This window comes from Apteryx mantelli, chromosome 14 (genome assembly GCF_036417845.1).
Source record: "Apteryx mantelli isolate bAptMan1 chromosome 14, bAptMan1.hap1, whole genome shotgun sequence".
In the NCBI taxonomy this organism is placed as follows: Eukaryota; Metazoa; Chordata; class Aves; order Apterygiformes; family Apterygidae; genus Apteryx; species Apteryx mantelli.
The window spans coordinates 10,239,050-10,251,989 of NC_089991.1; the positions used below are offsets into that span (position 1 = coordinate 10,239,050).

The following is a 12,940-nucleotide window of genomic DNA, read 5'->3' on the forward strand; positions in this document are numbered from 1 at the left end:
TTTTTAATGAATAGGACCCAAAGTGTGCCAAGCCTTGCTGTTGTTGTTTTTTTTTTTTTTCTTTTAATGCTATTAGGTTTATATTTTATTCTGAATTGAAAAGAAAATTGTGGTTGTCTTGACTACTAAAAAAGCCCATCCTACACACTGCTTGAGAGATGTGCAGGGGAGAGGAGGGAGTTTAGCTGTGCTCAGCTCCTGTTGTTTTCCAGCTGCAAATCCTGAAACGGGTTCTGCGAAGGCACAGTTTCTTCCACCTGAGACTTAGCTTGCAACTCTGGCTGAGCACTCTGTTACTGTGACGCATTTTTATTTTTTTTTCCAAACTCAACTTGATGCATGGCTAAAAATGTGTTTTGTTTCTAGGCGATAGTATATGAAGGCCAAGACAAGAACCCAGAAATGTGCCGAGTTCTGCTCACGCATGAAATAATGTGCAGGTAAGAAATACCCTGCTTCCAGTTAATTAGTGATGAGAAGATGAATTTGTGTCTCAAAATCTAGGTTTAACCTGCAGCTATTTTAGGACTTAAATTTATCTTTCTTGCATTAAACAAGCCCAAAATAACACAGTTCTGTGCGTGTAATTAGCAGCAAGGTCTCGTCACGCCAGTTTTCAATAATTTATAAAGAGTGATTCTTAATGGAACACTACTGGTTTGCATTTAGACACTGCAGCCCAGAAGAGGTCTCCTCACCGAAATTAATAAAGTCAATTATAGTCTTTCTAGCAATGAATGTCTGCTCCCACCCCCCGCGATAACTTCCCCAATAAAATGACAAAATGGCCATTTTTGGTTTTGCTGGACGTGCGTTCAGACTCGAAGTCGGGAGCCCTTTTCTCCCGTCGCCGCTGAGACGCCCCTTCCTCGCGGTTTGACTTCCCCCGAGCTGCTCGCGCACGTCCCCCACCTGGCCTGCGCGCAGCGGGCGCTGCCCCTCCATGCAAAAGACGTCTGTTGGCTGATTTTCTTCAGACTTCCCCCTGCCCGATGCGGCCGCGCGCGGTGCTCTTTTCCCCTGAACGTGCCCCGGTGCTGGTCACTGAAATGCGCTGCAGTCAAATATCTTCTCTCCCTAGCGCGGCACTTCTGCAACAGGCAGCCGCTTCCTTCTCTTTTCTAGCCGGTAGAAATACGCGGAGCCTCTTCTACTTCCCTCTTATTGCAGAGAAGTCAGCATCTTCTCAGAGCCCTCCAGCACCTATGCGAGCTTGACCTTGCCGTCCCGTTAAAGTTGGGTGGTTTTCCATGTCTGAAAAATTCGTTTGTTACGTGTTATTCGATGGCAGGAAATAATTCCCTGGTGGAAGGCAGGCCGTTCTTGCATAAGCTCATTGTTACCATCAAGCTGTTTTAAGACTGTAAAAATACCATTGCATGCGTTGTAACTTTCACAGAACATATTTACTAAAAGAAAGGAGTAACTTGAGGGTAAAATTTAGTCCCCACTTCCAAGTGAATAAACTTGGATGAGGGTTTCCTGGCAGCGGAGGGTCTTAGGCAAAATATTTGCATGGAATATTCTCTGTTGGTCGATTTATTTATTTATTTCCCCCCCTTTCCTGGGGATCTGCTTGTTCTGCCCCCCATGGCAGCTCCCCGCTGATAAACCCTGCTCGCGTTTTTCCGGGAAACCCAAGATATAACCTGTTACGGCACAAGCACTGCTAGAGCAGGCAGGTACCTCCAAGAGGGGCCCGAGCTCCCGCTGCGGTTCGGAGCTGAGCGCGGCTTCGCTATGGGCTCCCGGCCTCTTCGCCCTTTCCACGTGGAAGCCCAAGTCATGCTGACAACCCGTAATTGCCCGAAAATTCGTTGGCCCCATTAGCACCGCTTTCACACCCGATAGCCAGCTAGGAACAATTCCCGGAAGCGTTAAAGGAGGCCCCCGACCTGATAAGGCTGAAGTGCAGGCTTTGCTCTTCCTGTCCAAGCAGACCAGTGGCACGGGCGAAGGCTGCTCACCTGAGTAAAATTAAGCACGTGCTCAAGCGCCTGCAGCAGCAGGGTCTGAATCTGCTCGCTGTCAGGACTGGCAGGTGCGCCTTGTTGAGTCTTCAACTGCAAGATTTTGAGGTAGGGATTTATCTACCTGCAGCTCTGTGCCAGCACCCAGCCTTAGTCAGGATTTGAGCCTTTTTGGGGCCCCGGCAATCCTGCAAAGCAGACAGTAACGGTGCTATAGCCAGGACCTGGCCGCGGGGCTGAGAGCGCCGACGGGAGCCCCTTTAGCGCCGGCTGGAGCAGCAGCAGCCCTCGCTCAGAAACGCGTGTGGAAGAGCTTCGTCTTCCTCCCGGCTAGTACTAAAGGACTGCTGCTCAGCCGCCTGCACAAGAGTAAGAATTATATACTTTGATGCATTAATTTTCTTACAAATACTTGAGGAACATAAAGAGTAATAAATAAATTGCAACTTATATATAGGGCTGAGTTTTAACCGGAAGACCAAACATCTGCATCAAAGATTTACAGCCTTGTCAATATACTTTGACTGAGATAAAATTATTTCCATTCTGGGAATGTTGAAAGATGTGCTGTGTCATTCCAGAGCAGTCTTTCCCTTTATTAAAGCAGTTTACACTTTCTTTGTTCTTAAAATTCTTTGAATCAAGAGCTTTATTCTTCTTGTATTTGTTTACTGCTAGTTGCTGCTTCATGCTTCATAAATGTAAGTTAGAGGGGTAGCAAAAAAAAAAAAAATATCTGACCATGGTAGGCAAATGTGTGTCTGGTGGGGTGGTGGAGATGTATTCAAATTTCTTACAGCTCATATTAGAAATTACCCATTTCCCTTTCTGCCCATACATTTGTAAGAGGGTGCTGTTTGTTTACCAGGCCGCTTGACCCTATTGCACAAATCTGTCATCTATTGTGCTGCTAACACTCTTTTAAATTGCAAATCTGATGCTCTTTAGGGGTCTGGAAGAAAAAAAAAAAGTCTCTCTCCACACCATTCTGTTTCTCTTGATTTCTTGCCTGTTGTAAGTGGAAGTTGGGATGTGCTGAATTTGCACCAGGGGTGCAAATGCAGCCTCAATTATAAGCATAAAATTAGAGTCTGTTCCCCATTAATCAGCCCGGCTAATTGCTATGCACTACCATTAGCCATATGGTGTGAAAGACAGCTTGCTCTCCCTAAGATGAAATTTCTTCATTTCAGACATGAAATAGTGAGGACTCTGTATTTTAAAATAGCTTGTTTTAGATATTTAATTTCTAAACAACTTTCAGCAGTGCTTTCTATCAAGGCTAACTGCACAATAAAACTTTGCATTTATGTGACAAATCTGTGTATTTGCAGTATACTGCAACCGTGGCATGGATGAGACAAAGAATTCAAATGTGTAGGAGAGTCCTGATCGTGGCAGGAGAGCGGGGCCGAGGTTTGCTTCAGGTGGCTGCTTATGCCGAAGGATTTCGTTGCATTTTTGTCAAATCTAAAATCCACACGGTTGGCAAAAACGTTAATAGCCGGGAAGAATTCGCAGCCTCGGTGGAATTTATTAGCATTGTAGGCAGCGTGGGGAGGGACATCTATGGTTAATAATGCCTCAACAATTTCCAGTATGAAACCTTCAGTGGCTTTCAGCTTTGCCAAACTTGAGCTGTTCTGGCTGCAATGTCCTTTGCAGGGTGTCAGCCTCAGGCTGACTTTCTTTGGAAACTTTCAGCTAAAATGGTTCAGTGATTTCTGAGAATGAGGTTGGAGTAAAATATGGGTTTTGTCTGCGCGAAATAAAATCTCGCCGCTGTTTTTGCCGAGAGGCTCTAGCACCTCCGAGCTTTGGGCAGGGGAGGCTGCTGGGGGCCGGGACGGTGCTGGCGTCCGCGGGACGGACGGACGGACGGACGTCGCCCCGCTTTGGCCTCGCTGGGAGCTTCTGCAAAATCTCCCGCGTGGCCTCGCTAACGACTTGTTAGAGCCTGGCAGCGAAGCGATCGGAAAGCCGCGTTCGCGCTGGCCACGTGCCACCGCGCTGCCCCCCCGCCCCCCAAACGCCGTAATTCCTCATTGTTCCTCGTCGCCGCAGAAGAACCGAGCGCCGCGACGCGCAGGGCAGGACTTCTGCCGCGAACGGCGCGAGGGTGGGCACGGGGCGAGGAGGCCGGCTCCCGCCAGCCTGCGCTCCCGCGGCCGGGAGCCATGCTCCGGCTCCGACGCCGGGAAGGGCCAGGGAGGAGAAGCCGGATATGGGGCAAGCCAGCGGGAGGGCCGGAGCTTCCCTGAGGGGTTGGGATGAGGAGGATGAAGGCAGCGGTGACTCCTGGCCTTGGGAATGCCTCTGAAGGGCAGGAAGGGGCTGGCAGCAGCCCCGGGAGCGGGTAACGGGACAGAGGGGCAGCGGCTGCAGCTCCCGTCCCTCTCGCTTCCTGGCAGCCGGAGGATTTCCAAATGACTTGGAAAAGCTCCTCGGAATTCTTAAATTCCTTTGGGGAAAGGAGAGGGGCGCTGCATGTTTAGGAGCTTTCTTCCAGGGTGAAGGAGGCATTAAAGCCCAAAGCTTTCGCATCAAGCCAAATAAAAACGCTCCCCGGGTCACGCAACTGGGTCTCAAAGTCAGGGTTTCCGTGGGGTCTTCGTTCGGCAGCTCTGCGCGGAAGAGCTAGGGGGAGGCAAGGCCTAAAATTCGACCGCTGGAAAAAAAATAAAAGGGCAAGCAAAGGTTTTAAAAAAGATCAAATAAAAAAAAAAAGTCTAGAACGAGAGGGAACATTTGGGGCCTCCCGTTATGTCACGGGGCAGCCAGACGAAGGGAAATGCCACCGCGCTTCCCTCCCCGTCACCCTCAAAGGACGTAGAGAAATCAGCTCTCCTGCTATTACTCAGACCTAGCGGGACGTGTTCTTGGGAAGCCCTATTCAAATCAGGGGGCTCCTCGATGCACAACGCAGCGTTTTCCCCCTTCGCCGGGTCGCGCCAGTGACTCCGTCCCACCGGAGGTGGGAGCGAAGCGTCCCCGTCCTCGCGCCGCCGCCGGTGCAGCGTGCCGGGAAGGTGCCGGCCCGGGACGGCGGCGGGCGCGAAGCCTGGGAAGCTTTGCTCGCCCGCGGCCGCGTCCCTCGGGTCGGCTGTGGGAACGCCGGGGAGCAGCCCGGATTCGCTGCAGTCACAAGAACGGCATTGTCTTAACTCGTGCCAACTCTGTTTCTCATTAGGTTTTAATCATTTAGAAATGATTAGCAGTTTTTATTGCCTTGTTTGTGGGTAAATTTTCTCACCCCACGCGTTCTAGCTGCGCTCCAACCACGAGTCCTTTTATAGGCAAAAAAGAGCCCCCCAAACGCCCGCGCGACTATTTACCTACAGCGTGTTTTATTCCTTCCTAAATTTTAATACTTTCTGGGTGCCAAGGCTCTTACATTTTTTGGTGAATCAATTGTGGTATTGTGCTGTAAAATTAAGCAGTTTTTTTTGGCAATCCCGAACAATGTAACTTCCACCGAAATGAAGATACCGCACATGTGTTAACTGTGAAAAGTTTCAAACCCTGAGTAGTTGCCTTGAAGCTTTTTGCGGTGAAAAGAATTATGTATTTTCCTCTCTTTGAAAACAAAAAAAATTTTTTTTTTTGGAACCCATGTTTAAACAGGCTGTTTTTGTAAAAGGCCCCTTTTTTTGTTATCTTTAGTGTGGTTAGTTGCTTTATTGGTAATCTTGGTGGGTAACTGTATATTATTCACTCTATTGTTCAGCAACACAAGAGAACCTTTGTCAGCCTCCAAACAGGGCTGTTTATGTAGTGTGGCGCTTCTGAGGACTTCTTCCTGCGCTCATGTCCTTCCACCTTCTGGGGAAAAGAAAATAGTTCTTCCGAGAGGGAGCCCGGCAGTGGTCGTTTCTGCCACTCGCCCCAAGCTGGCTGCTGAAACGAGAGTGATGTCGGGTTTCTCGCGACGCCTTTCAGAGCGAGCTTGGCGGTTACCAAAGACTTGGTTGCACGTGGCTGAGGTTTGCCAGAAAGAGTGTTGCAATGGAGAGGTGCGCTCGGGCCCAGCGAGCGAACGGGGGTCCCCCTCGCTGGTGCTACCCGGGATGTCCCCATGTGCAGGGTCCCCCAGGCCCTTGATCTGCAGGAGGTGCCCAGAAGGTCCCCGGGGACCCAGGAGGGCTTGGGAAGATCTGGAGCTTCTCGGGTTTTTCATTTTTTGCTTGGAGCCTTCCCTTCGGTGGGAGATTTTCTGTTAAGTTGTGGAATAGGAGCTTTCCCTGCTGGATGGGTTTTGACGCTGGGGCTAGCGAGTGGGTGAAAGCCGGAGGCTTTGCTCCCCTGAGGCTTCCTGACTCGGTCTCGGGGGCTTCAGCAGGGCTTCGGCGGGCCAGCCCCGGCGCGGTTCGCCTGCGGCTCCGACCGGGGTGGTTTGCACCCAGCGCAGAAACGCGCGCGTGGCTCCCAAGCTGATGTGCAACATCTGCGTGAGTCGGGCTCTTGACGGACAGTCGCCCCTGACGAGGCGTCGTCACAAGCAGCAGTTTAACTTGGCGGTGGGAACAACGAGCCGCCTCAGTTCAAAAGAATCCGGGCCTCGAGGTCAGCGATGGAGCAGAGCTTTGGTAGACGGAGCTTATATTTCACATGCCTGCTTTGTATCTGACCTAGTGCGGGGCACCAGCCGCCGGAGCCGCGCTTCCCATAGCATTAGCAATCATTAACGCTCTCGGAAAACTCGGCGCAGCAGACATGCTCGAGCATAAAAAGCCGCTGCCGGCGGCGTCTGCGTTTCAGCTCCCCCGTTAACAGCGCTGTTTAGTCTTAGCGGGAGCGTAGTTGCGCTTTCGGGTTTTGGGGGGCAGGTTTCCCCGCGGCTGAGCATCCGGCTGGATGCGGAAAGCGGGGATGTTGCGCGGCCGGGCGCTGCGGGCGCCAAGGCAAACGCAAGAGCTGCGCTCGGCGAAGAGCAGGGCGCCCGGCTTTGCGCGTCCGCGGGACGGGAGGCCGCAAGCAGGCAGCTCGCCCTATTTCGGATGATCCTTGAGTTATTATTTGTGAAAGGAGCAAAGCCCCTTTCTTTTTGTATTTGCCGTTGCTAACCAGCTGTGCGAGAAGTTAAACATAGTAATTAACCCATATGTGACCCACTACATTTGACTGATTTCCAGGCAGGGACAGACCGGTAACTCTAGCTGGCAATTTGAACCTACCATGTTCGTAATGATGATTTTACAGTGTAATGGTCGCACTAAATCCTTTCACTTTTGCTCTGTAGCCGCTGTTGTGACAAGAAAAGCTGTGGCAACAGAAATGAGACTCCATCAGATCCAGTGATAATTGACAGGTAAGGACTGCTATTGTTTCCTTCAATATATCTATATTTTTTTCCTCCTCATTATAACGAAACACCTGCCCTGTGTTGCTAATGGGGAAGAATTAGGAGTATCTGCGGATGAAATTTTGTTTTTGATACCAAATTAGTTGTGCTTTGCAAGCGTGATTGCCATGGAAGGGCCATATGGGATATAACGGAGCGACCTGCTCTTTGGAAGGCTCCAGTTCTCCTAACTGATTCATGTGCAGCAGGAGGATATTTTTCTTTCTGACTTTCTGTGGCTCAATTCACATGCTGTGCCAGGGAAGCTTCAGGAATAAAATAATAATAGTTTGTGATTTATGAAATGTGGTTGGGTGCTTATAAATATTTAACTTTTATTTGAAAAATGTTTGAATCATTATCACTTTTAGCTACAGTAGTTCTGTTGGATGCAATCCATCTACATTTTAAGGTTTTTATTTATGCATAAAAACAGTTAAAAAAATAGATCTGCAAACTAAGGGTTTTTTTCTCCCGTTATTTTCTTTGGTTGGAATACTATTTTGACTGTATTGTCAGTTGATTAATTCATTTTTGCCTGCCTTAATTATTGTGTTTTAAACAGATCCATATTACTAATCTGACATCACCAAGTAAATCATTGCAGTACAATGCATCTATTTTAGCTGTTCCGAGCAACGCGTAGTTTCCGTGCTTGCAATTATGCAGAAAGGTAGCCAAATAGTCATTTTTACATTTTAATTGTTGAAATTCATTGTACGAAGCCATGTATGATAACCAGGTTATTATGTAGCATTACTCTCTAGGAGTTAAATGGCCACGGAGTACTGAAACTATCTGTCATCAGCTAGGGAAAGCAATACCATTGCACTAATCTGCGAATACAGCGACCCTGAAGGGAAACTACCTATACATATAGAAGCTCGAGCATAGAGCGGAGTGCTGCTCCTTGTGTTATTGTCTGAGTTAATGTTTGCTATATTAAGCTCAAAGTACCTTCCGTGCCAGGGTGTCCGTTTTTATGAAAAAGGCGCGGGGGGGTTGGTGTGCTCAGTGCCCCATCCAAACCGAATTACAGGGGAGTGAGTATCGCAGAGCCTTGCCTGGCGTTGTGCTTCTGCGGCCCTCCAGATTTATAGTTCTTGTTTGAATTTGTTAAGAAAGTGCATGGACTGGAAGCTTATAGCAGATGTTTTGATTAGCTATAATAAGTAATCCTGCGAATGTTTAAATCTCAGAAGATATATCTATCTATTTTAACTAGGCATATTTTCATCTTTTGCGAGCATTAGGTAGTACAAAGGAAAGTGGGAAAAAAACCATAGTGAAATCTGTATAGAGATGTGTTTTATAAGCGTGCTGCAGAGTTGAACACTGTAAACACGGTGTTGGAGTGGCATTTTGAGCGACATGAAAGCTACAAAATTCACATGAATTTTTCATTGTACTGGAAAGTGAGATGTTAAGATGCTAATGGCAGGTTTACGGAAATATTTTGTTTAACCATCTAGTATGCAAAACTGTGAGTTGCAAATCATTTTAAATTATGAAAGCCAGAGATGCTGTCTGTTACATGCTTTCTACAAAACGAGCAAAACAGTTACATCGAAAAACAGATTTAGCTTCCTAGCAGTGATCAAATTATCAGTATTTACGTAAATTGATGCAAAACGTAACAATTCTGAAGGTTATATTAAAAATACTAGCTAAACATAATTTGGAGATTATAATATAAGCCTCTTACCTCACCGCCCGTACTAAATCACATTTTGCTTGTGAATGGGTTAAGCTTTTAAGTTCTTCACTTGGTTTTAAATTGTGACTTTGATACAGAAGGTTGATATGACTGTGGTTTGAATAACATCTGATTTTGACCTGTTCCTGTGGGTTGCAATGGTATAAGAAATTTGACTCAGCAGTACTGTAATTAGCCCTCCCTGTGTTTTTGAAACAGGATTGTGTTACCTGGATTGCATTAGTGTGGCTTCTATTGTTGCCGCTTCGCATCTGTCCCAGTAGGGTACTTAAAACCTTTTCTTGGCCAGGGCTAGTTCAAACAATTTAGGCCAAATAAGTATGTGCTTTATACAGTTAGTGGCTTTAGTGATGTTTCTTGTGACATTTATCCTATTCCTTTTTTTTTCCCCTTTTGGTTTGGAAAGGATAAAGCGATCTATATGGAGCCTTTTTACCTTAAAACGAGTCCTTTAAAATTGTTCGAACATTAAAATGCCTGCACAAAGCCAGAACATATGTTTAGTTGCACGCTATTGTCACTTCTGCATGCACACAATTTTAAACTATTATGTCAATTGATATGCAAAACCATATTTAGCTATTTTTATTTGCATGTGAGCTTACAGAATTCATTTACCATTTGGGCTAAAGCACTCCCTCATGCCTTACAGTCGGATGATAAAGTCTTGCCTATGGATTTAATCAAACTCTTACATTGAATCCTACGAATCCAAAGAATCTGATTTACCATAGAATCTATCTGTGGGATTTTTGACATATGGACTTACATGGAAATGCTTTCCTCTTCTTACATGCTGGAATACTATTTTGGATTGATTAATTCTCTTTGATGAGGCTAGAGATACTTGGGATAGAGAGAGCTCAGTCTTTGTGGTTGTTTAGATGACTTGGTGAAGATGCTGTTTCGCAACTTCAAAGTTACTTTTGTTGTGTCCTTTTTCAAACCCTGGATATATATGTGAAAAATAAACTGTATATTTTACTTAATCAAAATGTGGGATTTAGAAAAAAATCTATAGGTACGTTTGAAACAAGATATGACTTTATAAAAGTACGTTATACTTATTTGCTCTGTTATAGTATCAGAAGACATAGTGGTGAGAGGGACATAAAGAATTTTATACTCATATAGTGATCTGAATTTTCTCTGGAAAACAAAATAAATCTACTATGCTTATAGAACAGTCATTTCTAGGAACTTTCTTGGAAACCTGTGTGTGTGTCTGAATCATCTTCTTAGCATAGCCTGTGTATTTTATCGCTAATCCGGTTACATGCGTTCAGATGAAGCTCTGATGAACAGGAACTCGTTTTCAAGGGGTATTATTGTCACATACAAATGCACAACTCCTCCTACAAGTACAGTAGTAGGGCTGTATTGTAATCATACTTAAAGGAAACACAGAGCACTTGCTATTATTAAATTAAATTCTAGATTGATTTAACATTCAAATTGTAACTCATATTTGAATTTAAAAGGTTTGCAATAAAATTCCTGTGAAGAAATTGAATAAATTGTAGTTTTATTACCACTCTGGATATCCTGGTGTCCTAACCTTTTTCCTTACAGTTATCTTAGTTCAATAAATAAAACCTCATTAGACTATTCCCATTTCAACGAGTTTATTAAATTTTACAGGAGTAATTAGCATAAGCTGTGCTAATTTTTCTGGAAGACTAATGAGAGAGCTTCCTAATTAGGTTTGCTTTGTAAGAATCAGAAAAGATGATAATGACAAAAGTCACATAGGGGAGAAAGTGGAGCTTTATATTATTCCTAGGTTCAGGAAAGAGGCTCCTCTCTCTTGGCATTCTTTTCCAAACTTTTAAACCCAATTTACCGCTGTAGAGACCAGTATTTAATGGCATTATCGGTGCCTGCTAGGGATTTCTTTACCTTTTATGGCTGGATCCAGTAAACAGTAGTCCTGTTGACTGATAAAATAGAAATAATCATTGCAATCCCAAATATAGGGGCAGAAAAACTCTCAGCGTGAAGGATCACGTTCTGTTGACCGATCTGTCCTATATAGCGCCAGGGTGTGACGCTGCGTGCCAGAGGCCCTGAAAACAGGCTCGGGGTGGTAACTGCTGGTGCACCCCAAATTTTGCCCCTTTCCAGGCTGCACTAGTAGGGTGACGACAGTGCCCTGAAACGGGCTTTGCTAAGGTTTACCGATGCCGATGAGACCTGCTTAAGAAAGCTCACGACCACCTATCCTTTGGCTGGATAAGCTTCAGTTGCGGTGTAAGTTAGCGGGCGCTGGGTGGGAGCTCGTGGGGCGACGCTGAGTCCGGGGCAGGTCGGTGCGGGGATCCTAGGGTCGCTGCTGGCCTCTGTGCAGGAACCTGCCGGAGCCCCTTGCGTGCCGCTTCGGATGCGCTTTCTGAGCAATAAGGCTCCATCTGGCTTTGAAGAGGCTGCGTGTGTGTTGCTGGTTTGGTAGAGATCTTGTTGGTAGAGCAGGGGTGGGGAACGCGGGGGAACGCTTATCTGGTGACATGAAGGTGTGTTTTAATGCATGGCCCGCTACGGCGTTGGAAAGGCCCGTGCGACCCTCCGCCAGGCCGTTTCGACACCTGCCGTACGGGATGCGCGATCGGGCTCTCTCGAGCATGTCCATGGCGCACGCAGCCAGCGTGGTTATGGAGGGAGCCAACTTACCTACATATGTTTTTGAAATCTTGCAGCCTTTAACCTGAAAAATTTTATGCTTGTGGGTAGGATTTCACTGTGCAATGACATGAAAAGAAGGGCGGATGACTTTCAACGTCTCCGTTTTACTGCTTTGCAAGTCATCAGGTAGTGGATTGTGTTTTAAGGGCCTGATCATCCTTTCATCCCAAATACCAGGCAGGTGGGAAAATGGCAGAGAGGACTGTGTTGCACTTGCTGTATCCTCCCCGCAAATATACTTGTTAGGCTGATGCAGCAGTGAATGCACTTTGCAGTAGCTTTCCTTGCCCAAAGAGAAGGTAAGGGAGAGGGAGGAGGTATGGTAAAGCAGGCCAGATTATAGAAAGGTCCCAGTGAGAGGAAGAGGGTGGGCATTTTGCTTGGGAGGAAGCTTTGCTGCAGGGAAGGGATCAGTTCCCGCAGCTGATCCCCAGCCAGGCTACAGGGCCACCGACCTGTCACAGCACCGGCATCACAGCAAAGTGGCAGAAGATGCCAGGAGCTTTGCCAAGCGGTGCCAAATGGACATGAGCAAAACCTAGCGGAAGGGCTGCTGCAAACTCATCCCTCGGACGCGGCCTTGCTCTGAGTCGAGTTCCTGGCTGCAGCCTCGGTCCTCCTGGCCCTACGTGAGGGACGAACCTGGGTGTGCTGGTGTCCTGCTGCGCTGGCCGGGGAGGTGCTGCAGGTCCCGTCCACCCTGGGCACATGCACTTTTTTTTGCATTCGGCAGGGTAGGAGGGCAGGCATGAGTGTCTCCCTCATAGACATCAAGATGTGAGTGAGGAATGCACCTGGATGTGAATATTTGGATGTTCTCTTGAATCTGGTACAGGAAGGTGCCCCCCTCACTGCTCTGCCTCTTTCAGAGGCTGAAGAGTTACTTACGCGGTAGGGAGGGAGTCTGGGCTGTAGATAACTGGGCAACAGAGAACTACCCCCAGCACCCAACAGGGACGTCTCCCAGGCTGTCTAACGCCCCTGGTCCTCCAGATGGGATGTTCAGATGGGCAGAAGTTGACGCAGAGCGTTTCTCTTGGCTTCCCGAAGCTGCACACTGAGCGGGGAGGCACCGAACCAAACATCCTTAAGGATTTGGTTATGATTGATGCATCTGAAAAGCATTACCCAAAACATTTCCCACATGACTCGGGCAACCAAAGGCATTTGGAGCCTTAGTAAGATAAATGGGAGACTCCAATCATGACATGCTTTTTGCACAGAGAATCAGGC

The 12,940-nt window shown here is 47.1% G+C and overlaps 1 protein-coding gene across 8 annotated transcripts in view; it reads left to right on the forward strand.

The window, feature by feature from the left end:
• The window catches only part of EBF1 (EBF transcription factor 1), a 275,871-nt gene that overhangs the window by 11,814 nt on the left and 251,117 nt on the right, over window positions 1-12,940 (forward strand). For all 8 annotated transcript variants that reach the window (XM_067304612.1, XM_067304615.1, XM_067304618.1 and 5 more), the window contains exons 5-6: window positions 367-440; window positions 7,210-7,278. In XM_067304612.1, coding sequence (XP_067160713.1) covers window positions 367-440; window positions 7,210-7,278 — 143 coding nt within the window. The remainder of the gene's footprint in view (window positions 1-366; window positions 441-7,209; window positions 7,279-12,940) is intronic.